The sequence below is a fragment of the Colias croceus genome, chromosome 14 (genome assembly GCF_905220415.1).
Source record: "Colias croceus chromosome 14, ilColCroc2.1".
Lineage (NCBI taxonomy): Eukaryota > Metazoa > Arthropoda > Insecta > Lepidoptera > Pieridae > Colias > Colias croceus.
This window is the reverse complement of record NC_059550.1, coordinates 453,475-480,728: the sequence shown is the minus strand read 5'-3', so window position 1 is coordinate 480,728 and position 27,254 is coordinate 453,475. Positions and strand designations below refer to the sequence as shown.

Below are 27,254 nucleotides of genomic sequence, written 5' to 3'. Positions count from 1 at the left end.
CATTCATCATCATCGTCATCATAAGCCCATATTATACGTTCCCACTGCTGGGACACGGGCCTCCTATGAGGGTACAGGCCATAATCCACCACGCTGGCCAAGTGCGTGTTGGCGGATGACACATGTCGTCGAACTTTTTAATTCTTCGACATGTCGGTTTCCTCACGATGTTTTCCTTCACCGTTCGAGCAGTGGTGATGTTACAACATGCGCAGATAAATTGAAAAATCAATTTATTTCCTGCGCGCTCGCCTGGTCTCGAACCTCGGACTTATCGATTCGAGGACCACTGAGCCACCACTGCTCCGCGAATCCTTTATAATTTGGCATTACTGAATGAATAATAAAATATTTTTTGCCAGATCGAAGACGAGATGGCCACCACAGGTCAAAATTTACCCCTGCTTAAAAAACCGTGATTTAACTTACGACGTAAAAAGACATAACATTGATGTATTTAAATTGAAAGCCGATTTATCCTAATGCAGCACAGTTCAATGTTCTTAGATGAGTATATACTGTGTACTGTAGGCAAGGCTAACTACGACTCTCTTTTCTATATCGTTATGTCACGCGGCACCGCTTGTAATGGTCGCATTTAGATGACATTGTAGATTTGTATAATTAAAGTTATTTAGAAGGTAATTTGTGGTTATTTTAACTATTTTTGTTGCTTTCTTTTCAATCCGATCACAACAATATAAATAGAACCTGCTTTTAATTGAATTATCCACAAATAGATAGCTAAATATGTAGATATATTTCTACTCATATATTGTGCAAGTCGTTGTTGAATTCTAATTATTATATTTAACTAGATTTCCGCCCGCGGCTTCGCCCGCGTTTGCAAAGGAAAACCCGCATAGTTCCCGTTCCCGTGGGATTTCCGGGATAAAAACTATCCTATGTGTTAATCCAAGTTACCCTTTATATGTGTGCTAAATTTCATTTTAATCGGTTCAGTAGTTTTTACGTGAAAGAGTAACAAACATCCATACATCCATACTTACAAACTTTCGCCTTTATAATATACTAGCGGTCCGCCCCGGCTTCGCCCGTGGTACATATTTCGCAATAAAAAGTAGCCTATGTCCTTTCTTGGGTATCAAAATATCTCCATACCAAATTTCATTCAATTTGGCGTGATTGAGTAACAGACAGACAGACAGACAGAGTTACTTTCGCATTTATAATATTAGTATGGATTTATAATATTTTTATTTGCTTCAAATATAAATTGAAAACAATAATTATACTTTCAGATATTAATTATGACCAGTATATAAACCTAATGCTCTACTTTTTACACAATTTGTTAAAGGAAATAAGATAACTTAATAGTTGCAATTAAAATAAATCGCATTATAAAAACAAATCAATCAATAAAAAAACATAAATGTATTAATACAATTCTCAGTTCCAATAATAATTAGTAGCATATTTCTTAGTATAAAAACAACACACTTATTACATACAACTGTATATATATATGACAGTAATATATGCTCTACATTTCCTTGAAATCATTAAATTATAAATTAAGTTCAATTTTTCTCGTTCATAGTTAACTTTCATTCATTTTATAAACAAGATTTACATTTAATTTATTTGTCCAATGAAGGTTTAAACACAATCATTTCATTTCGTGGTTTTCAGCACATTTTCAGACAAAATTTTTATTACATACACAGTATATCTAAATCATCATAACACAGAGGCTATCTGCAAACAAAAGTAACTTCCCTTCGTCTCTGAATACCTGCGAAGCTCAATCTTACGCAACCTCCCTTCTTCCACCTCTTGCACAACGCTCGCCGCGTTCCGACCACAGTCGTTACCCACGCGCCTTACCCTACCGACGATCACACGGTATACGCGAAAAGTGTTGATACAACTATTCGATTGCTTATTCGAATTTTTATCAAATAGTGCAAGCCCGGGATAGTGAGAGTGTATGAAAGAGGGCGGAGCATGCGCTCAAGTTGTTAATTTCACTTTCTAGGGGACACTGCGCGGTAAGCTTAAGTAATACTAGTGTGTAAGCGAGTGAATAACTTTCTTTACTTAGGAAGTACTGTTTTTAATAGAAACTAGATATTTTGTGTTGTAAAAGTCTATGTGTATGTGAATATAAACTATATTCACTTTATTAATTAACGCAGAATTGACCGATTTAGCTGAAAATTGATTTTCATATAGATCTGGGCTGAAATAATAATATGTATTCTCTATATCGGATGACACACGATAAAGCTCTGAAATTTTAATCCCGTGACATACATATTTAAGTACATTTTACTATATATACCATTTTTATTAATTATTTGAATAAAATACGTACATATAAATTAATTGAACTAACATTTAGGACAATTATTACACATGAATGCACTGCAATTATAAATGAAATACGCTTGTCACATAGATTTACCAAAAACTATTTTATGTAATAGTTCAGGATACATCGCCCATTTTTGCAAGTGACTACTATCAAGCTAATTTTCCGTTTGTAGCTTTATTTTGATGAGACGCCCAATAATTTCGTGTACGATAGTCTCGATTGTGGTAGCTAACAGAGATAATAAGGATAAAAAATTTTGATTTGATGGTTCTCAAATTTTTATTACTAACTGAATTTTTTTTTTGTTCAATCTTAAGATAATTACCTAAATTATTCGAAAAAATATTTGTCCTACTAAATCTATGGTTGGTTCAAAGGTCATCATAAATGATTACTAACAAGCTGATTTTTTTGTTTTCACTTAGTTAATGTTTATATAATTCAACAGACATATTGTCCTACAAATTGCGTAATAAATATTTGAGAACCATCAAATCAAAAATTTTTATCCTTGTTATCTCTGTTAGCTACCACAATCGAGAGTTTCGTACACGAAATTATTCGGTGTCTCATCAAAATAAAGCTACAAACGGAAAATCAGCTTGATAGTAGTCACTTGCAAAAATGGGCGATGTATCCTGAACTATAACTAAAACATTAGTTTAAGTTAGTTTAAGTTTAAGTTAGTTATATAAATTATTACTCAAGGTCGAATATGTATCTACAGTTTCATCAAAGAGTTATAAAAACATTAAAGACACGATTAAGGTATACAATTACCTTTTTTGAAAACCTGTATAAATTACTTTTATTTATTCAAGTACCAACACGACATCGTCTCCATAAGGTATTGCGTGTCTTTGTTTATTTCTCTATCCTGTATCATTACAATCACGACAAATACGCTCTATTTTGAGACAATTTTTGAAAATGTTGGTTAATAATCCAAATAATACTCTTCATTCATCCAGGAAATAAGATATTTAGAGTATGTAATTTAATATGTGCCTCGCTAGCTAGATAATGGAGCTTTCTATTTATGAAAATCGGTCCAGTAGTTTTTGTAACTTAAAATCTATATATTCAATTACCAGCTATACCAAATAAAAAAGTGCCTACTCTTCATAAAAGATTACCTAGTGATGAAATATCAATGACAATAAATAAAATCTGACAATCAATTCACATAGGCAAAACCTACTAATTATCTTAAACGCATTGTCTGTAATAGCATTACAATAGTTTAACAGTTTCCACAATAAAAATAATAAATAATGCAATTACGTAATGCATTAGAATAACAACACATAAAGGGAAAAATTATACACGAATTAATTAGAGAAAGTAATTATATTTCAAAATCTTATCTAATATATAAAAATCAATGCCACTTTTCGTTGTAATTCCATAACTCGAGAACGGCTGAACCGATTTCGATAATTCTTTTTTTATTATATTCCTTGAAGTACGAGGATGGTTCTTATGTAGAGAAAACGTTAATATGTACCACGGGCGAAGCCGGGGCGGACCGCTAGTAAGTATATAAAAATGAATCGCAAAATGTGTTGGTAAGCGCATAACTCGAGAACGGCTGAACCGATTTCGATAATTCTTCTTTTATTATATTTCTTGAAGTACGAGGATGGATCTTATGTAGAGAAAACGTAAACATGTACCACGGGCGAAGCCGGGGCGGACCGCTAGTTATTATATAATTTTACGAAACTAGCTGCGTCCGCGCACGGGATGACTTTTCCCGGATAAAAAGACGCACATGTGCTAAGCAAAGTAATCTATGTGTTAAATTTTATCAAGATCGGTTCAATTGTTGTTTTATGATAAGGAAACAAGTTCTCAATCAAATTAAAAAAACAAAACAAATAATCACTTTCGAATTCATACTGGTAAGATAAAGCTATAATTACACTATTTTCCTGTTGTAAATTATTTCAGTTATACACATGATATTGTATTCTAAGTTATTTATAAATAAACTAGTTTACTAAATTAACATAAACAGTAATAATTATTATAATCACACATAATTTTATTACAAAAAATCGACTTTAATACAATACAATATGTAAAAATAATTAACGTTAATACTACGATCGAAATGAGTCACTAGTGCAAGAAATTAAATAAATGTAAAACAATTCTTCCGCACAATGTATTACAATAACTTCCGGAGAAGCATGTAACAGTGAAAACTATTTTCTTTTACTCAGTTACAAGAATTTCAACTTGAATTAATTCTGCACAATGTAAGCGTGCGTGTTTGTGTATTTTGTGTTCGTGTGAGAACTCGAGCAATACTTGAGTTTATTATTTAAGGAAGAAATAGTATCTATTAACTTATTATCAATATCAAATCAATAAAATAATAAATAAATAAAAATCGTTTATTTAGTACTAATACAAAACACAATACAATTTGAACTCGACGATCGCCTCAGCTAGGTTTAAACCTGTGCTAGAATAAAAAAAAAAAAAAAAAACAATATATGTATAAATCTAGTTCTGTAAACGGACATAGTTACGGACACTAGAATTTAGTCCAGTATTTTGCAGCGATGATGATTGTAGACTTGTAGAGCATAAAGTAACCAAACATACCTTAGGACACTGAAGATCGTACCACACATATAGCCTACATCATAAGAGACCTACATATTATCCTGAATAAATAACACAATAAATATATGGAAATACATATTTTAAGCTTTAAACTTTAAATGATATGGCGCAAACATACAGAAAACTACAAAACGACATCGTACACTATATTTCATAATAGAAGTGGTGATTTATTTTTTTAATTGTGGAAGATAAGATAGAGATTTTCGGAGATCATATCATCTGCATTGTACAAAGTGCAGAACATTGTACAATGTACATATAACTGGTACAAGTATGAAAATTTCGAAGCAGGCTCGCCCACTGCATTTAGAGTGTGATAATATTAATCTTCATTGCATATTTATATAAACTTAGACATGTTCTTTATCAGTTAATTAATATGTAGAAATTATTCTTGCATATTTTTTAAACTTACTCATTATTTTTAAATACTACATCATTAAATAGGTACGTTTTGCGACATTTCTTATGTATGTAAAAAATCACAAATATGATACCAACATACATACATATTATGATTATCCATATTATTGAAGTTATAGGATTTTTTACGATTTCTTGCAGTTTTTACTTCCACCTGAATGACAGAAGATGACTGTCTAAGGGTGCATTTACATCGAACGAACATAGAGCTAGATCATTATTTCGTGATCTTTTAGTGTAAAAGAAAACTCGTATTCAGTGATGTTCAGTATTAGAACATTGCATAGAATCTTTTCGAACGTTCTAAGAACAAAGAAAGAATGCTCTTCGCCTGTTTACACTAAAATAATTTGACATAGTAGGGACACCGTAAGAATAGTACCTACTAATATTACGTTGACATTATTAGGTACATAGATGCAAAAATAACACTGTATATTCTATCCTGTACCAAGTATACAATAATACAATTGTAAGTAGTTTACACATAAAAGGATCTCCAGTACATTCTGTTGCATTACCTAACCATCATTATTATTTAGGATAGCGCAAGGCCGTGTCTGACATGTGAATACAAATCAATGCGCGCGCCATGCGGGTCGCCACATAAATTAGAGTGGCGAAAACTCCATCCATCTCACAAGTCATATGACTTGTTGTAGATTTTTGCAACAGGCCTATGTTTGTGGGGTTTTGAAAAATATTAATTTAATATATAGACGATAGAAATGAAGCGGAAAATACCAAATAATAGTTTTTTTAAGGGTAACTTCTTTGGCGCGTTGAGAGTAAAATTTTAAGATCGCAACACATCCACGTCATGGAGTAAGGAGACATTTTGGTGTCTTTGAATCTAGCTAATCAAGTTTCATTTCTGACACGTGTGCTCGACACACACACTTTTTTATATTTGACAATTTTTAAACTTAACTTGTTTAAGTTTTCCGCCGTTTTCTTACCAATCTTTAATAAGATTTAAACGATTCTTATTACACAACAGCCTATAATATTGTAATATTTTCCACACTAAAAATCGTAATTCTTTCTTCTAATGCCTTGTGTAAGCGATAGTGTGAGAATTGGAACAAGTATTACCAACTTCTCATTGCCGTGTATTGTGACTATAGATTAGAATTTTCTATGGGAATTATAGGAAACTAGCTGCAGCCTGCGACTTCGCTTGCGTTCACTGTGTAAGAATGGCATTGCTCAGTTTGACGAAGACTAAAAAGAACATTATATGAAAACATGGTCATACCACATAAGTAAATAAATAATTAAAAAAAGCGTGTGTGCCGACACGTGTCAGAAGCAAGTTTTTCTAACTTAACTTTCAATAAAACTTCAACTTTCCTAAAAAAATAAATTCTCGTCTTATAATTGAAAATGAAAGCATCAAATCAAATATTTCGGTACTTAAAATGTCATAAACACCTGTTTTGAAAGCAGCCATTGTTATGCTAATGCTTATCAAGTGTGCCAAATTGTTCGAGTTACTATTAAGTTATTTGGAGCAACCGTCACACCTCTATCAGCGAATAAATCATTGTACAAACTTGTACTTAACTAGTTTTTAACAATTGCCACTTGTTTTGGATTAACACGACTAGCTGTGCCACACAGTTTTACCCGCATTGCTCCGCTACTATTGGTCTAAGTGTGATGATATAATATAGCCTTCCTCGATAAATGGTCAACAGAGAAATAATTTTTCAAATCGGACCAATGGTTCCTGAGATTAACACGTTCAAACAAACAAAAGATTTACAATAATAAGTATAGATATAGATAGTAAAAATGTAAAAAAAATACAAAATATTATAGTGAATTCCATATTCGGTCTTACTTTTAATATTACACAACTATATTCCTGTATTATGTTTAGAGTAGCATCTCGTAGTTTTTTATCAAGTTGTACTTGGCCGGGTTTAAATAAAAAAACACTCTAGAAACCGCAAGTTAGTACGAAGCAAATAAATATGAATAAAATCTACTAAAGAAGCCGTAAATACTCGACATTTATCACACAATTAAATCTAATATACATATATTATAAAGGCGAAAGTTTGTAAGTATGGATGTATGGATGTATGGATGTTTGTTACTCTTTCACGTAAAAACTACTGAACCGATTACAATGAAATTTAGCACACATATAGAGGGTAACTTGGATTAACACATAGGATAGTTTTTATCCCGGAAATCCCACGGGAACGGGAACTATGCGGGTTTTCCTTTGCAAACGCGGGCGAAGCCGCGGGCGGAAATCTAGTTCTTTATACTTTTCTGACGATCGGGTTTCGTTAAAGACGTAAGTATACATATTATTCAGTAAATACGTTTACAACTTTGCAGCAGGCAAGATGTGAACATATTTTGACTAAAGATGACTTTGAGCTTTATTATAGAGTACAATGAACTTTTACTTATAAAATCTAAAATTTCATTAATTTCTGAACGTGAATGAAATAAAAAGAAACAGAATAAGTCAGTAATTTTCTTTTTACATATTGTAAAGCGAAGTCCTCGATCGCATAAAAGTTGGAACTGCAGCGATTATCATGCTGTCCGTAAGGCGGTGTCGAGTAAGGCTCGACTTTTAGAGCATAATTAGTGAACAAAGCCGCGAGCGAAAAGCTAGTTTAACATTTAATTAAAACATGCCACATTATTGCCACCTCTCCATACAGATGATTTGACATTTACCATTAAATATAAACCAGATTCTGTTTGCTCTTCAAGTTAAATCGTTGTAATTAAAACATATTGTTGTCTGAATTGCAACGGTTTAAAAGTTTTATACCATTAAGGGCATCTTGGACGAATAAGGTGTAGAAGGTTATCCACTAGTTTTTATTATATCCTTTTTTATTTCATAGTTTGACAATTACATTTATTGCAGACAATTGAGGACTTAGCGCTTTAGGAATCGTAAATAATTACAAGCTTTATGAATTAGGAACAAAATATAGAGACATTTTTACAAAATTTAGTATTGTTAAATTGTTAATATGCATATATTTACTAATATTATACAGCTGAAAGGTTTGATTGTTTGTTTGAACGTGCTAAACTAGGAACTGGGCCGATTTGAAAAATTCTTACGGTGTTAGATATATCATGCTAAGATCAATGCGGGTAAAACCGCGGGGCACAGCTAGTTTAAAATAACATAACTTTCATATTGTAAAACATTTATAATAATATTATCCATTCATATGCATGTCTCCATGGATAAAGTAATTATCTCTTCTTATTACTTTTAAACATGAATCACATATAGATGCCAATCTTTTCGCTTCCTCATAGAGAATAAGATAAGGCTACTATATTCATTTTTATAAAATACCGTTTATGAATAAACATTTAATTATTACAAGTGACTTTTAACAAAAACATAATAAACCAAAGTGAAGTCGAAAGAAAGATATGAAAATATTCCTTAAAAAAAATAATCTAATACATTATAAGCCGTAGAGACTTGGAGTAGAGACGCAACCACACATTTCATGAGAACTCTGATTCATTTTATTACATAAGCTTTTACACGAGAGCACAGAATAGGTAATAACTAGTCGCTAGACGAAAGCTAAATTAGTACTCTCTCGTTGCAGTGTGATTTATTTTCCTTAAAGTTAGTTTAATAAAAAATAACTAACGTCCTGAACGAAATCTTTGTACCAAACCGGAAACACCATCAGTCCATAAGCAAAATGGATTATAATGTAGTAATAAATATTAATGATTATGAAATATTTTGCTTTTATTTTGTTATACAATCATATTTCGCTTCTTTGCCTTTCTCCTCGTGGTTGCCTGGCAGAGATCACTGTATAAGTGATAAGGCTGCCTTCTGTGCTTTTTTTATTGTTATTTTACTTTCTGTTTATTCGGTTTCTTGCACAATAAAGTGTTAAATAAATAAATATAATAAAGTTAATTTAAATAATCCACTAACAATGAACCCTCACTTACCTAAATGATCGTATGAGCGCTAAAACTTTCTCTTTATCGCGATTCCGATTTTGTAATTACATAGGAATGTACGTTTCTTATTTGCTTCCTTAAACACGTCAGTATTATAAATCGATATAATTATAATTTACATATTAAATATATGTGAATCATTGATTTTATGATACACTTTACAAAATATAGTATTATATAAACTAGCTGTGCCGCGCGGTTTCACCAGGGGGCAAATGTTAGATTTTCCAAAACTTTTGTGTTATTTGGGGATATAAGCTACATGACTGTTAAGTATCATCGAAATCAGTTCAGTGGTTTTCGCGTGAAATATAAAAAATTACAAACAGATATATCTACCTAGATGCACTTGCACTTTGTTGAGAGTGGTGTTATTTGTAAAACATGAACTGCACAAAAACCGTTTTAAAACATTAATATAAATAAATGAATACTGTTTTTTGAACCACTTTTTTCATACGTACATGGCAGCCAAAATGGCAGTGTAAAATACTTACATACTCACTAAAGAAACAGAGATATACATTTCAACTTTCATATTTATTTCAACTTTTTTATTTCCTTTTCCGTTACGTCGGATCTCCTATTACGTGTATTTAGAGCACACATATACGGCCCCGGCTTGCCTTGACCTCCCACACAAGGACATCTGCATTAGATAATCTACTAATCTTTCATGTTTAATCTTTATTCGCTAATTCAGTGAAAATTTAATTAACACTAAAGTCAAGGCGATACTTATGCTTCTTTTTGTACAATAAATCGGTTATTTTCGCTTTGATTTTATCTACCTGATGTTTCTTTTACAAAATAAAAAATACAACTTAAAACTTAATTGTGTTTTGACAGTTTTCAAACTTCATTTCTATATTCATTTATTTTTTTACATATAACTTGAAAAATAAATAAAAAATACATAATTTCTATATTAGGTATATGATATACTATTTTAAATACAATTTAATTGTAGTCTCTAGTAGTACTCTAATGCTTTCCGAGTAACATATACAATTTTTACCACGGATCAAGCAGGGCGATTACAGAACAAAAGACAAGCTTTTCCATCTTTTTCAATGAATTTACTACAAAAAATAATATTCATTAATCAAATATATTTGATATATCTACCACACCATACAATAAATGATACCGATTTCGCAAATAAAGCCGCCATTCACGGAACAATAGTGTTGCAACCTGCAACTGTATAGGAAACGCTTGCAACATCTACACAAAGCAAATACTGACCTGTGCACAGGGCGGGTAAATGTCAAGCTACACTTAAATACCTTCATATTCTCAGCAATTTGGCGCCAAAATTATTAACTCAAAAACATATTTAACAGCAATTTTAAATGCATAATCTTATAGGCTTTATAACACTTGTTTACACTTAAAATATCAAAATTATAGAAAAAATTAATTACTGATTTAAGTAGGTATATCTTAATTATTCAAATACGCCTATGATCTATACTAATATTATAAAGCTGAAGAGTTTGTTTATTTGTTTCTTTGAACGCGCTAATCCCAGGAACAACTGGTTCGATTTGAAAATTTATTTCGGTGTTAGATAACCCATTTATCGAGGAAGGCTATAAGGCATCATTACGCTAAGACCAACAGGAGCGGAGCCACGCGGGTGAAACCGCGGAGCGCAGCTAGTAATAATATAATTTACTATTAAAAATAGATTAAACCGATTATCTACAAGTAGGTAAGTATCTAATTCGTTAAATAATTTAAATTTTTGCACATTTTTATTACTCGCACATTTAGGGTAAACGCAGGTATTAACGACCCCTCTAAGGCAATTTCAAAATCAACCATATTTTTTAAGTATACTGGTTCTTCTAAAGATTTATAATTTCATTTTATATGCTAGTGTTATGTATAAAAAATGTATTTATTGAAGCAAATACATTCTAATAAAGGATTATCTTGTAAAAAATAATTTACAATGTGACTTAGTCGATTGTTGCTATTACCGACCCATAAAAACGGCTGTGAAGCTATTAACGATTTTTATGCAGCTATTCCCGATCGTATGTGAGAGGAAGCCTTTTTCCAGCAATGGAATGTATAGAAGCTAGTGATGATGATGATTACCGATCTTAATAAAATGAAATAAAAATGCAAATATATTCGTATTTTTTTATTGTAGTTATTTTTAATAAAACAAATGAGTACTTTTTAGTAATGAACTAAATAATTACAAACTTTTAAATTAATCAACATAATACTATTAATATATGTACATATATTAAATTAAGGATTTCAAACTCTAGGATATTTCGTTATGCTATTTGATTGATTGCTTCGGCGAGTTGTGTTTTACTGAATACTTTTCGCCGCTTTCGTGGCTCCATATTTCTGGAAAAAATATACCTAATTATATGTTTTATGTTAATTGAACCTAAAAAAAATATAATTTTTAATAGGCACCTATTATGTCATAAAAGTAATAAAAATATATTTGCACGCTCAATTACGAGCGGAATGTTTAAGGATCAATATTATCTGTATATACAAACATCTTTATTCTACATTCTGCAAATAAAGCAATTTGAATTTGAATTTGTAGATGAGAAACTAAACAATCTATATTCGATCGGTAATAGCTTCCTATAGTTGCTATTGCCGACCCACATGGGTCGGTATTAAAGTATGTAAGTATAAACCTATTACCGACCCATAAAAAAATGGTTATTTTAATTCATTTGACCATCAGACTATAAAATAGATTATAATTGATTAATGTCATACAAAATATGAACAAATGCATATTGTTTAAACAAAAAAAAAACAATGATTTACTACTGTAACTATTCGTTAAGGATCCTCGAAAATATCATAACTTTGTATAAATTGACAACGCTAAAAGACACAACACTAGACAAAAAAGTTTAGTCGCTAATAGATTTTTATGAAGACTCATAGCTTAGATTTAAACTGGTCCATAAGACCACTTGTGTTAGTGTGATATAATAACATAAAAGAAAATAAAACAAAAAGTTACGTTGCTGCCATTGCCGACTTACGGGTCGTTGATACCTGCCACGACTTAAACTGGTGAAGCTAACACCGTCCCATTTTAATTTTAAGTTTTATCGTTTCAAATTACTTTTTATTAATAAAATGTTGTAAGAAATGAAAAGTTGACACTTAAATGCATTGACATTTAGTAATATAAATTAAAGTATAGATGTCATTTGTTTGTAAATGTCTTAAAAAGATACTCACAGTACTTACCCGAAGGAACAACGGAACAGTACGACACGTCCTGCTTCCACGCTACCCCGCAGCAACTTACGCATTTTAACTCTTTTTTGCTCAGTTACTCACTCTAACGTTAAAGTATACGATGCTCAATTAATACATTCGTGTATAACTTTGCCTACCTATAGCTAGAATAGTTCTGGAAACGTTTAAATTTCGAATTACTTTTATAGGTCGGTAATACCTTCAGATTTTCGATGGGTCGTTGATAGCTGCGTTTACCTTACTTGTTTTATAATTATATTTTAAAACTTCCTTATTATTATTTTAAGGTCAAACGAAATTAAATTATAATACTGTTGGTTTTCTTTCTAATTCCTCAATATTATAATGTTGTTTTAGTTTTGCATAGATTTAAAAAAGATATTACTTTTCAACGATTGCTGACTGCTGTATATTTTTACGTATTTTATTTATATATAGGTACTTACATTGAAGTAAGTATATGATAAGAAATTTCCATTAATAAATACATAAATAATAAATAAAACTTGATTATATAATATGATTTAGCCCAATGTTACGTTGAACTAAAATTTAAATAAGTAATAGGGAGTATAGAGCTTGATAATGAGAGAACATAACATACGAGTAGGTACTCAATCAAATTTAAGTTAATCAAATGATAAGAAGTTTTGAGTTGTGATTACAACTACAACACGATGTTTTCCATCACCAATGAATACAATAGTGTTGTGTATAAAAACGTGTATTATTGATTTTACATATTGTACTCGTACGTACAGTCAACTTATTGGAAATTGGGGGGCAAGTATCTCCCCTCGCGGCGGTGTTGTGAACAACGGCACGCAACGCAACGGCTGAGTGACCAGACGGCCGGAGCCTAGGGCGACTGAGTGAGGAACCTACGGACTATCCGAGCGTTGTCCAGCAGGACTGACCCGTCCGATTAGGGCCCTTCTGGCCTCCTCCACTCAAGCGACAGCCCAAGCCGAGGTTCGAGATCCCCGTCAAGGGGGGACGCCCTTGTGCATGTCGCTACCAGGGTGAACCTTCAGTTCGCCCCCGCGTCCGCGTTAAAATGTAGTAGCCCTTCTGGCTAACATTGAGAGACACCACACAAAAAAAACAATATTTTATCTCATAACATTAGTAAAATGATGTCTAAAAACGTATTATACGTTACATTGTTTAGTTAATGACAGGTGAGGTGTAAGCTTAGCGAGAGATTTCACTCTTCATGGTGGCCGGATATCGGGGTCGTTCACCCGCGTTACGCTGCGTCTGTGTTACTGCGAAAGTGTCCCTGTGTTTATCTGAAAACCTATGTGGATTATAGTTACCTATATGTATACTGTTTAATATCGTAAATAGGGGATATACCTATTTTCAAACGGCTTTAAAAAAATAAGAAGTTTTCAATTAGACTGTATTCCTCACCTCACCTCAAAACTTTTGACTGGGTGATCCGATTTTGATGATTCCTATTTTTATTTGAAAGTGCCTATAGGTTGACTATATTTAAATTTTTTCTAGATCAAACAATTTGAAGGGATTTGTTTTTTACATGATTTATTTATACTGTAATTTGCTTTACAAAATATGAAGAACTTGACAATTTTTTCATTTATAAAACGCTTTTTTGTGAAAAAGATATTTTCTTTCTCTGATAGAAAATATATAACAATTCGTACACGCTTCATGCCCGACATTATATAAATTACAGATAACAAAAGAACAGATAACCCTCCGTAATTAGTAAATTAAACATGAAAATAAAGCTAATTTGTACAAGTGTAGCGCGCGTATCCGCTTACTAGAGCAGAACTAATTCATGGCTTCACAAACGTTTTGATAAACAATGCCTTGTATTCAAATGTATTGTGAAAATGAGCAAATATTATGCGCCTTTCACTGAGCGTGCAAGGGCAGTAATATAATTAGATATTTATTTTAAATCGTTTTAAAGTGAAACTTTGGTAGCGGTAATGGAAAATTGAGTCAATTTTAAGAAACCGTCACGTTTTACGTTAAAAGGAATGAAAAAGAGAGCTAAGTATATTTCTAAAAAGTTTTCTTATATTACAATATTTAGATGTTTTTTATTATTGCACATATTAGAACTTTAAACAAACCTCAAATGATAAAAAATATACTTTCGATGTGGCTCTATCAATCCGAAACATGGTGAAAACAAAAATGTGCTGACGATAACAAATAGGTTAGTTGTTCCTTAATATGAGAAATCAATGTAACATTTAAGACCTTTTTGTATTTTCCTTTTTTGTCAAGATTCTTTTTTTATGATTTTATTGTCTTGTAATTTAATATTTTATAGTCTTCTCCACCTTTGTTGTTTCTAGTGTGTACTTTAAATAATCTACGTGTCATAAATATAGTGAGCGCTCACTCTCACACGCAAGACGCGGAAACAACCAACAATTTCCATTCACACAATAACTTTTAGAAACTCATCGTAAATTATATAAAAAGCTTGACGCTAGAACCATTATTATGTATATTATATGCATATTACATGACAATAGGTAACTTTTACATATACACAAAAATTATGATAATTTATCTACCTTAATGTGATAAGCATTTTGCATACAAACAACTAATGAATAAATAATGAAGTTTAAACATAATTGAAAAATATAACAGCATATAATTCGATGCAAAACAAATCTTACTAATATTATAAATGCGAAAGTTTGTGAGGATGGATGTATATTGACTATTGTATGTGTATGCGTAGGTGTGTATGTTTGTTACTCTTTCACGAAAAAACTACTGAAAGATTACAATGAAATTTAGCACAAATATAGAGGGTAACTTGGATTAACACATAAAATAGGTTTTATCCCGAAAATCGCACGGGAACGGGAACTATGCGAAGTTTTCTTTGAAAACGCGGGCGAAGCGGCAGGCGGAAAGCTAGTACAGTATAATATTAAATTACATAAGTGTTCCCAAAAATCAAATCTGTTTGGGCTCTTAGAAGCTATATTAGAATTAATAAAGAAACACAAACATGAATCCTAAAAACATATGTTTTTTTGTGCAGTCCTATAAAAGTATACTGCTCCAGTAAATTGCATATTTAGATGTGCATGCACAAATTGAAATTAAAACTTACCAGCATAACAGCTACTGTCATCTTGTAATAACATAAAATTAGCATTACCCAGATTTTTATGCAAAACATTATTTTCTAACATTGTTGAATGTATGTTCACACGCAGCCTGCAGACACCTGCAGCGGAACGATTCATTGGAACTTTTAAGCCAATAGTTTAACTTTAAATCTATCCAATTTTCCATAAATAAATATCTCTACTTCAATTATGTAACAAAATTCATATATTTACTTAAACGTTAAAAGCGAGATTTATTCATGAAGTCATAAATAACAAAATATAGTGTTTTATAATTTATTTGTCTCAATTAATGCGATTATTAAGAAATAAAATACTTTTATCGGTTTTACAATGTTTTATGACCACGTTCACTATAAAATGCACGAAACGTTAAGTTCATTTATTAAATGAATAATTAGTTATATAAATAACATAATATATTTTACACTATCATGAAAATTATTGAAATTTCATTTGATAATTAAATTATTTTCGCTTGGCTGAAGTCTGAACATATAGGGACAGACACACAGCCACATCGACTTCGTTATATACTACTTAATATATATTATAACTAATTAATAATTACTCTAAATAAAAATCAGAAACTAAATTGATAAATTCTCCGAACCGATGAATTATTTATCATATGCATCTATAATTAAAAAATACTCTAAGCATCATTTATTACAACATAATATGTACATTTAATAAATTACGAAATCAAACCGGTTTTAAACATTCGCATTAACTTAGAAATATAAATAGTAAATACGCATCTCTTTTCCACTAGTGAAAGTGAAAATTCATTTAGTTTCTTTACTTTACACTTTACTGGGCACAGTTTAATCAAAATCTATTAAGCCGGGCTTAGCTGTTACTATTATCACGTTAATTATTTATCAATGGAGATTTATGTAAATAACTTTTTATGGAAACGAAAATTTGTAACTTTTATTCTTTAGTTTCTTCTTTCTTTGTAAGTTTAGCAAATTGTCGAAGGTTGGTAGTATAGTTAAATGGATGAATAAGTGTTATGTAAATCACCACGTCAATATGAATTCGTAAGGAATGTAATGTGTTATGGCTATCACACACACTAAGGTACGCTTAACAGGTACACCTGTACAGGTATGCCTGTACAGGTAGGCTGGAACGTGTGCGGGAATAAATCTGTGCAATTTTTGAGCCTACCTATATTTTTGAGCATACCTGTACGGTAGAACATATAGTGTGTACTCCTTACATTATATGATAATATAAAGTTACATATTTTGTAAAATTAAATTGTAATACTGAACTGATTTAAAAGAGCAACTATGGAGTTTCTTGCCAGTTCTTCTCCATAGATACTGCTTTCCGAATCGATGGTAAATGTTAAAAATATGTATTGACGTTTCAAAAGTGCTTCTCGAAGAAGTCTAATTGAATAAATAAATGTTTGAATTGAGTTTGAGTATACATCTACGTTTTCCATACAAACATATATTATACGCTATATATTTACACATTAAAATGTCTGACACGAAATACGGACATTGCCGCACACATCCGAAAGTTTGAAAGTAACACATGTAAAAGTTATTTACATGTGTTGTATAATCACATGCCGCAACCGTCATGCGATGTAATGAGACACTTTATACAACTGATACCATAATTTCTTTACTACTTGCTTGAGTAACCTCTCAAATTACTTATAGTAGAAAAACAATCATTCATAGGCTAATGTTAGAGCCGACTGGTTAATATCAATCTATGTGATTATACAAACGCTCTTCTAATCGAAATCTAGTTAAATAAGAAAATTTATGAGTTTCAAGTAGACTAATTTTCTGTATTTCTCATTACAGATGGCTCCCGTAAATTCACTACGGATATGTGCCATTCTCTGGCTGTTCTGCGCCGTCAGCGTTAGAGCCGATGCCAACGACAATACGACAACAACAAAGACAATAAGAACAACTATCCTACCGTCAAGGACAACACGAACTGAATTAAAAGTATCAAGAAGTCTAAATAACCACGACACACAAACTGTGAACGTCAGAACGAAATCTGGCCACCTCACGCAGCTAATCGTTAAGAAGAAGGATGGAAAGTCTTCAACACACGCCAGCAGCACCACCCCTGTGCCTACCACGGTTTCGATTAAAACGACTTTACCAAATGTCAAATTTAACACAACCGAAGATAACAAAAACAAAACAGACTCGAGAGATCAAAGAAAAATTAGCTTTGGCCCCGTCAATAGTGATTTAGCTGGTTTCGATTATTATATCAATCGCAATAAACACGACGAATTCAGTGACATCAAGGCTGAATACGGAAACTGGTCACCAGTATCTGTGTATCCAGAATCTCACATTCAAGAAGATGGTGGCAAACCGGAAGCCGACCCTGAAACTTCCAGCTATTACCCTACATACGATAATCAAGAAAAAGTGGAAAACAAAAAGGTTTACATAACATCGACAAGTTACATGGACTATAACGGCCCTATTAAAAGTTATAGATTTGACCCACACAACCCTGTTATCAAAAATGATAGAAACCCGGTATACATAGAAGTAGTTAGTACTAAAGTTTCAGACGGTGAAGGTAAATATAAAGTGCCTGACCCAGTTATGGTGAGCTCAGATTCAATGTATGTGAAAAAGGCTATTGATAAATTCAACAAACGAGGAAGATCAATTTTAACTCTAGGTGAAGATGGAATACCAGAAATTCAAGGAGTTAGAATGCCGGATGACGAGTCAGATAAGAAGACGTGGAGGAATGCACGCGTTGTTAATGGGGAACTTGTACCATACCCCGAAGGCTACACCCCACCCAAAGCGATACCAGAAGCCGATGTCTACCCTGACTTAGCTGCTGCTGATCCAGCTCAAAACTTGGGACCGTTTACTAAAGAAGACAACTTTGAACCAAAAGATGGACCGTTCACTAAATTCGACAACATTAAATTCGATTCGGATGACTTCGTCCCATCTGTACAATATAAACCTAAAAAAGAGAACCATTACGTTAAAACTGGATACGGACCTTTCACGAAAGCTGATAATTCTAAAGTGGCGAACTCTAAGCTTATCGAATACATCAAACAGATCAATGACCAAGAATTAAAACGCGATTACTTCAGCGGTCGCAGTTCAAGAGCTCACAATGGTGACCTAGATTATGCGGAGAGTCACATTCAAAGGCGTATGTTACAGCATCCAGGTGAAAATAATTTTCCCAATTCAATAATGTACACTCCGAAAAACGCGAAGCCAGGTTTCGATGAAAGTGTAAGAAATCCAGTCCTTCAATACGCTCATCCGGATCTCGGAGTACAACCAGCTAAAGCTACAAGAGATAACATTGAGAATTATGAAAATAAACGCAAAATTAATTACTATACTAGTGTTGTACCGAAAAGTGCTCACCCTTACCCAATGGAACCCATCAACGGATATAATCAGCAACGCAGTCAAAACATTCCATCTAACAACCGGTACTATGAGGATGAATACAACAAGTTCTCATACTACGACCACAGCCCGGCAAAATACCCGTATGGATATGGTTACATTAAACGCGTTCCTGAACCATCACTATGGCAACGCTTCACAAATTCTATGAAAGATACCATCAACAGTGCAAGTCAAACTGTGCAACAATTCACGAAACCTTTAATGGACCCTATTGCTAAAGTAACACAGCCAATATTCGATCCTCTCGCGGAAGCCACACAAAAAATATCTCATAACCTAGGTTTGTATCCCTCAAATTCATTACAAAGTCAGAGATATGCACAGGATAAGATTGGAGTAGCTGCTGCGGCTTCCGGCGCACCAGCGATGTTACCAGCTTTAGGACTAATGGCGGGTGGTGCTGCGTTAGGCCTCGGAGCAGTAGCCGTTGGAAGACTGTTTGACGTCAATCTAATGCGCAGCGCTGACGATAGCGCGGACGAAAAGGAACACAAGCGATCCTTCGGGGACGCAGTTTACGATTACGACAGAAAAATTCTCAGCAGGCAAAAGTTCTACGACGACAATTACAAGATGCCAAGCGAGAACGTATACGTGGTTATGTCTCCAGACGGTAGCGATAGGACGAAACGCCACGTCAGCTTCTACGAGCCCTTCCAAGTTGTTTCTGGTGTGAGACAGCGGCGGAGCGTGAAGCGAGATCTCGTGGACGACATGACGGACGACTTGCAGCACATAGACTCGAACCCGGCGCAGTCGAGCCTCACGTCCGCGGCCATGGACCTGGTGAAGCAGACGGACTGGAGGGACTCACAGTGTGCCAAATTCACATTCTGCAAGGTCCTCACCTCACAGCCGTCAGACTCTATATTTGCGATGGAAAAGAAAATGGAGTCGCTTCTTAAAATGTGAGTTTTATTTTTACTTTACAATTATGAATTTGATTCTTTCAATCTTCAATTCATTATAAACTCGTATCGTATGTAAATCTTATCTACAAAGTCAAACTGATGGTAGAAATGTACACTTATCATGAGTGGTACATTTTTCTTGCGCATGTCCATATTCTTTGTATAATTTGATGAAGATGAGATGCAAGTATTTAAAAACAAAATTTCTAATCGAAAAGCATTACTTATATAAGCTTAAAATGATAGAAATAATGTGATTAGTAAACGATACACATGTCATAATGTACAAACATTTGAAAAACCATTCGCACCTTTCATGCACGCGAGATAAATATATAAGACAAGTTCTTTCAAACTAGTTATTTACTTCGACACTTTCTATGGGTCAATAAACATCGCTTTGTAGGCATGCTTGTTGCATAATGTTTTCTATTGGTTTTCTATATTATGATTTTGACATTTTACATGCGAAAACAAGAGATGAATGTCAAATAAACATAGTCTAATTTGATAAAAAATGCGTTGAGCTAGATAATGGGTATTGTGGAAGTTTTGAAAATGGGTGATTTAATAGATATTGGTGTCCTCTTTTAGAATTCGATATCGAATATATTTCGAATATCCAGTTCACTACCAATATATTAATATTACGAAAATTACTTGAAAATTCTAAAATAAAATTCCCCAATTTCAGAACTCCCGGAAAACTTTCTCATCAAAACTATCCACAATATTTGATTGAAACCCATTTATCTATTGAACTATATAGGTAGGTATATAACAAAAACATTCATAGAATTTTTATAGAAATACTTTAAAACCACGGATTAGTTCACGTAAATATGTTATTCTACACCATCATCTATCAAATATAAATACATTCCAATTCATGCTTCATTTCACTATTTCTTTTTGTGAATGGCAACAAATATATTATTTTTATAATGCATACTTTACTTTCGCGAATATTACTAGCATTCTTTTTTAAACTTGAATCATTGCAAAACTATTGGAAAGTGGTCTGTAATCATCATAATCTTTAAAATTAAAAGCACATTAGAGGCTTTAAATCAATAATTAGAATTAACCTCGATAATGGGACGACCATAACATATTAATTTATGATTATATGTTGCTTACGCAAGTCAATAATTTTCTCTCGTCGAATTATATAATAATCCTCATTTATCCTTATAAAAGCCCGATCGGTTCATTAAAAATTTATTTATGTATTTAATGTGTACACGTACCATTTTTTATGCATTTAAAATGAAAAAAACATAGAAAAAAAAGTGAAATTGTCTTTTGAATTAAAAAATGAATCATCGAAATTTCAAGAAAAAGCATTAAGGTAAAGGCTCCTAATACGGCGGTAGTCAAAATCGCTTCCTAATACGGTGGTATTTCTATTTTCGAGTTTTATTCCTGTTTTATTAATTTTAAGTACACCAAAACGTAAACTATTTATTCCAAATTTATTACTCCATGACTTAACTAACGTTTGCAAGTATAGCACATAGACAACACAACAAGATCAATCAATCTGTGTAACGGCATCGACATGAGAGGTGTTTCCATACAAACGCGAAACAACAAAAGTAAGTTCACTAATATTTATAAACTAAGTTTTTCGTATTAATAAGCCGTTCAAGTTTATATATGTATTGTTTATTGCATTTTCCTACTATTACACTCACTATTTAAATAGCTTGTTTCATATTTGTAAGTCATTTTCTACCCAAAAAATAAGAAATAAAATACCGCCGTAATACGATACAAATTTTATAGATTAATCCTAAGACGGTGGCATAACTCCGAAATAGGAAAAATACTGGGCATGTTTAATTGTTTATAACTTTCATTTTATTTACTTATTGAATTAATTCCAAGATGATTTGCAATAATTATTAATCTGATAAATTAGAAACCATATTCTGCGGTATGTGTTCTTAATTAGAAATCCAGATAAATATGAAAACGGTTGAGTACAAAATGTTTGTTTCTTAGAAGGGGTAAAAATTGGAAGGTGTATTTTAATGTATCACAAATCATTTATTTTGTATAACTGTTGATTTGAGTTTTACACATCTGAGCCAAAAAACTGTTATCATTTGATTAAGCTTTTACATTCTCTTGTTTATCGAATTTTTGATGGGTCAGAATTAGGATTATTAAAAACACGAGTAGTTTTCCTATTACGGTGGCAGATATTTCCAGGTAACTCTGTATTAGGTTATATGATCTCCTATTACGGCCCTAATATAATAGAACTTAAAATTACCAGATTTAGGGTTGCGTAAATAAATAAGAAGTTTTGTGTCTTTTTTTATGGATTCTTATTTGATATGCGTGTTTTTTTTTCGATAAAACTAAAAGCATAAATGAAACACATTAAAAGTGAATCAACGTAATCAAACCAATGGTCAATGAATAAAAAACTTACAATTTACTTTACTAATGCATTCCTATTATTTAACAAATATTATTTGTACGGAACTTCAATGAATATAATTTCTGACCCTCCGTATTAGGAGCCGCCTACCGCAGTATTAGGCTCTGACCAAAATCATACCTCCGTATTAGGGAAAATCGACCTGACTATTTAAATATTTTTTTAAAATAAGAAATATCATGAAAATAAACATAGACTCAACAGCAATACAAAATTTAAGTTCCACTTTTAACGATAAAGTGGTTTGGCACCTTTAGAAAGACTTACAAATGCTTATTTTTGATACTTACTTTCAAATGTTGCGAAATACCTCCGTATTAGGTGCCTTTACCTTATTAATAGGTGCTTGAGCTAAATATAAACAGTGCAGTTGTAAAAATAAAAGTTTAAGAAATAGTCGACTTAATAATTCAACATGGTAAACGACCGTGTATTGCAATACACTGAGATGAATTGCTTATACGATATAGCCATAATATTCATATTCATGAGTACGATCTACTGACATACATACTGCGGTTAATGTTACTGCAAATTCTTTTAATTGTTGTGCATTTGCTTAAGACATTCGTTAAAGTCATTGTTAATATCTCGTAAATAATATTTGAACTTAATATTGAACCGAAGAGTAAAAGAAAAACAAACGACAGATAATAAAGTTTATTTTTTTTGTTATTGAAAAATAGATATGTTTTTATTTATATTTCTATAAGATCTCTTCCCGCGTATTTTTTCACATTATAGAAACACAAAAAATCAACTTAAGTCGAATATCTTAGAGATGCGTGCAAAAATAAGTATAATTTAATTCGGCAACACGTCGAATAAAGCATTCCGAAGAAAATAAATGGAGAAAAGTGAAATGGTAACTATTTAATATTTTCCTCACGAATAGTTTCGTGTTCCCGCCATAATGACCACGCAATACGCAATGTCACACGTTTTTGCAAATGGCTACATTTGCATTGTTTTCTATGTTACATTTAGTTTTGTGATATAGAACATTTAGTAGTCAATAAAACATTATATCGTATTTTTCATTCTTATAGATAAAATATGTACAAAAATGCGTTGGATTTTACGTGTGTTGTGGTTGTACATTTAAACATGATTATCTACAATTTATTTAGGTCAACCTTTTTTAAACACAGGCTAAACACGCATCGTGCACGCATCACTTTTATAGACTTTCCATTTATTATTATCGTATTACCATTATTAGGTCATAAAACAAATGACGCTTGAAAGAATAAATTCCGAACTCCGAAGTCTCATTATTCTTAACAAAAAAATATTAAATTAATAATAATTGTTTTTTAATTAAAATTGCAACTATTGTTGGAAGTGTTACACGGAATAATTTAAAAATTAATAACCGAATATTGAAATTACATAACCGACGGTGACGCAACCGCCAGATTTTACTTCAGACAGTTTGCCGCCAAAACGAACCGTTACATAAAATCGGATACGTGGACAGAGAAAGTGTGCAAGCGGCATTCCGAACTGGCCGGCGGAAAATTTGTACAATTTATTAATCATTGCGGAAATAATTTGTAAATCATGATACGGCGCATATATCTAATAGTAATAGCTAATTAATATTTTTGCCAGGTTTCATTGTTGCCAATAAGTGACGCAATTATTTCAATGAATGTTGCAATTGCTTGTATGTAAACGTATTGTTCTTTTCACACGAAGCAAGCATTGCATTCATGGTTTTTTGTGTGAATTGACATTTTTTATAAAATCTCATCTGTCAGTCTGTATGAGTAATCAAATTTCTTTATTCACATTTAACATTATTTAATGTCTCTCTTAATCTTATTCTAGCATTGATCCTTATCGTTCCTTATACATATTTTTCTTTTCACACGAAGCAAGCATTGCATCCATGGTTTTTTGTGTGAATTGACATTTTTTATAAAATCTCATCTGTCAGTCTGTATGAGTAATCAAATTTTTTTATTCACATTTAACATTATTTAATGTCTCTCCTAATCTTATTCTAGCATTGATCCTTATCGTTCCTTATACATACTTATTTTTGTTAACCTTTACTGACATTTACATATTTTAGTAAATATATTTTAAGGGTCGAGTGAGAGTTTCGTTCGGAAACAAAGGCGTCAAAAACTTTAGCGATAAGCTGATAAGATGTGTTAATTTGTACACGTTTTTCGAATATTACGCAGTAAAAAATGTTGAGTTTCTTGTGAAAGCGGGACTGGCCCTACAGTCAAAGTTACCGCACCGCGCCTTCCTCGTGAAGTTTACGTATAAATATAGAGATTGCGATGTCGGTCGAGTAAACAACCGCATGAAAGTACTTACCTATATATACTTTAACGAGGAAAATATCGTTAGAAATTATAACGTGATTTCCTTGAAACGATTTTCAATATTTATCAGAATAGTAGAAAAAACGTAACACATTTTATTTCCATAACAACTATCTCGTCTTGATTAGCTCTGAGAGACTATAAAGACATTTGATTAAATAAACTTAAATGATTATAGACATTATATACTCACCTACCTACTTTTATTCCAATATTTATTTTGTTATATCTTAATTCATCTCATATAAAAATGGTTTCATATTTTGCCTTAAGCCACTTAATTTTATAAGTTACTAAAATATCCATATAAGTTGAACATACATTGTCGTAGGTACTAGGTTAGGAACATACATACCACAAATCGGAAATTTTTACATATTTGATTCCCATATTAACACCATAATTAATACTTTCCAGGTTATCAAGAGGAAACAGCGCGAACGCAGCTGCAGTGGCCCACCAGCTCGGAGACGTGATGGCGGCCAGCAGGGACCACGACTGTTCACGATTTTATTGTGATTCACAGTGATATCTATAGCTTAACAACTCTACAGAACCTAAAAGTGTAATAATTTATTTATTTATTCAAGCAACCAGGTCTCATTTTGTTAGAAACAAAAAATTTTTAAAGAGCTGTGTTAGTCTTAAAATAATTAATTTATTATTATGACTAATGACATTGATTTAAAAGTGAATCAAATCAATACTAAAATAATTGTAATTTAATTGATAAAAAATTAATCGCAAATATAGTTCCTGTGACACATTTAGGATTCGCAAAAATCTGTAGAGTTGGGAACTACATATACATGTGGACCACAGATGTGGACACTAGATTAGGAAACAAATGAAAAATTTAATTGTTATTTATCCGTCTGGATAGACAGATAGATTGTGTAGCTATATTTTACGAGCATCTATAGCTAATATCAACATCCATTATGCAAATGTTTTGCATTGTCGACATGGAACATGATATTGGCCTAAGATATTTGAGTTAAAAGTTAAATTCTATCAGAAAAAATTGATACATGCTTATTTATGAATCTAAAACAGTTGTCACTTTGCAATCAATTTCGAATTTTAATAGAAAAAATGCAATTGCTAGTATCCGATTATATTGGCCATGTTGTGTTTAAAAAAACAAATTGACATTTGACGGTTAGCTTTCCCTCCATTTTTCTCATGTATTCATCAGTTTTATATTACCACATAAGTACCTAGTTAGTGTTATTTATTAATTGATGACTTTTATCGATAAATAATATAAGTTGTGATTATAATGTAATAATTTATGAGTGATTTTAACTTTAAATAAAATAGGTAATATTAGAGTTTATAAGTATAGGACATATTTAACAAACAGTATTGCCATGCCACTATAGCGAATAAATAAATTGTAATGTGGTGTACTAAAATCGTTAACATACTTTCAGGATCGATGATTAAAAATATTTAATACAAGTTTATTAAACTTAAAATCATTCCACTTATTTCTTACTTTGTAAAATACTGATATCATCATAGTAGATAGATACTCTTTTAAAATTATATCCATTACCTATTTCTCATAAGATAGTAGATAATAGAATGTGTACAATAATGTTAAATTTCTAGAAATTAATTAAATACAGTGTGTTTCTTCTTTGAAAATTTTGCTGTTGTTTTAAGCCCAGAGTATATTTTAACGTTTGAACGATTTCCATCGTTTTACGTGTCGCACAAAATTGAAGATAACTTGATTACGTCAAGTACGAAGCAATTTTGTCAAAAAAAATATTTGAAAAATTCTTCGGACAATTTTATCCTTATATTTTCGGGAGATAAAGAAGAACATGCTGTATATTATTTTAATGTTCCGTATAATCCAATACCAGTAACTTATATTAATTCCAAAGTTCTATATGCTTTCAATATAAATGCTTAAATTATATTTTATAAAGTAAAACTATTTATTTAAATTATTCTAGACGTGCGAATAAGGTGTAAATACGCTTCGAAAATGTAAATTATTTATTTATTTTTACAATAAAAACTTCAATTTAATATCGCATTTTTATTTACCTACCTATTTACTAACTAGTAGTTATTTTTTTTGCAGGACCTAAATATAAAATTCAATTTATTTCAAATATGTAGAAAACATAAAATAGAAAATTAGATATACATAATAATTGATCATACATATGTGTTTCCATTTATGTATATAGATGTATGATGGTAAAGGTATTGGGATACACACTAAATAACAAGAAAAATAAAAAACTGTCTGTTTCAATCAAACATAATTTAATATGCA

General features: G+C 31.8%; 1 protein-coding gene across 1 annotated transcript; it reads left to right on the top strand.

Moving 5' to 3' along the window:
* The first annotated feature begins 1,843 nt into the window (after window positions 1-1,843).
* LOC123697329 lies at window positions 1,844-27,001 on the top strand. The gene is made up of 3 exons (XM_045643801.1): window positions 1,844-2,015; window positions 17,628-20,158; window positions 25,373-27,001. The coding sequence occupies exons 2-3, from the start codon at window positions 17,628-17,630 to the stop codon at window positions 25,482-25,484; spliced, it is 2,643 nt and encodes an 880-aa protein (XP_045499757.1). The 5' UTR covers window positions 1,844-2,015; the 3' UTR covers window positions 25,485-27,001.
* The last annotated feature ends 253 nt before the right edge of the window (window positions 27,002-27,254 follow it).

Coding starts and splice junctions, on each gene's coding strand:
- LOC123697329 (XM_045643801.1), top strand. CDS start 17,628: ATGGCTCCCGTAAATTCACTACGGATATGTGCCATTCTCTGGCTGTTC. Junction 20,159..25,372: donor ATGGAGTCGCTTCTTAAAAT/GTGAGTTTTATT, acceptor AATACTTTCCAG/GTTATCAAGAGGAAACAGCG.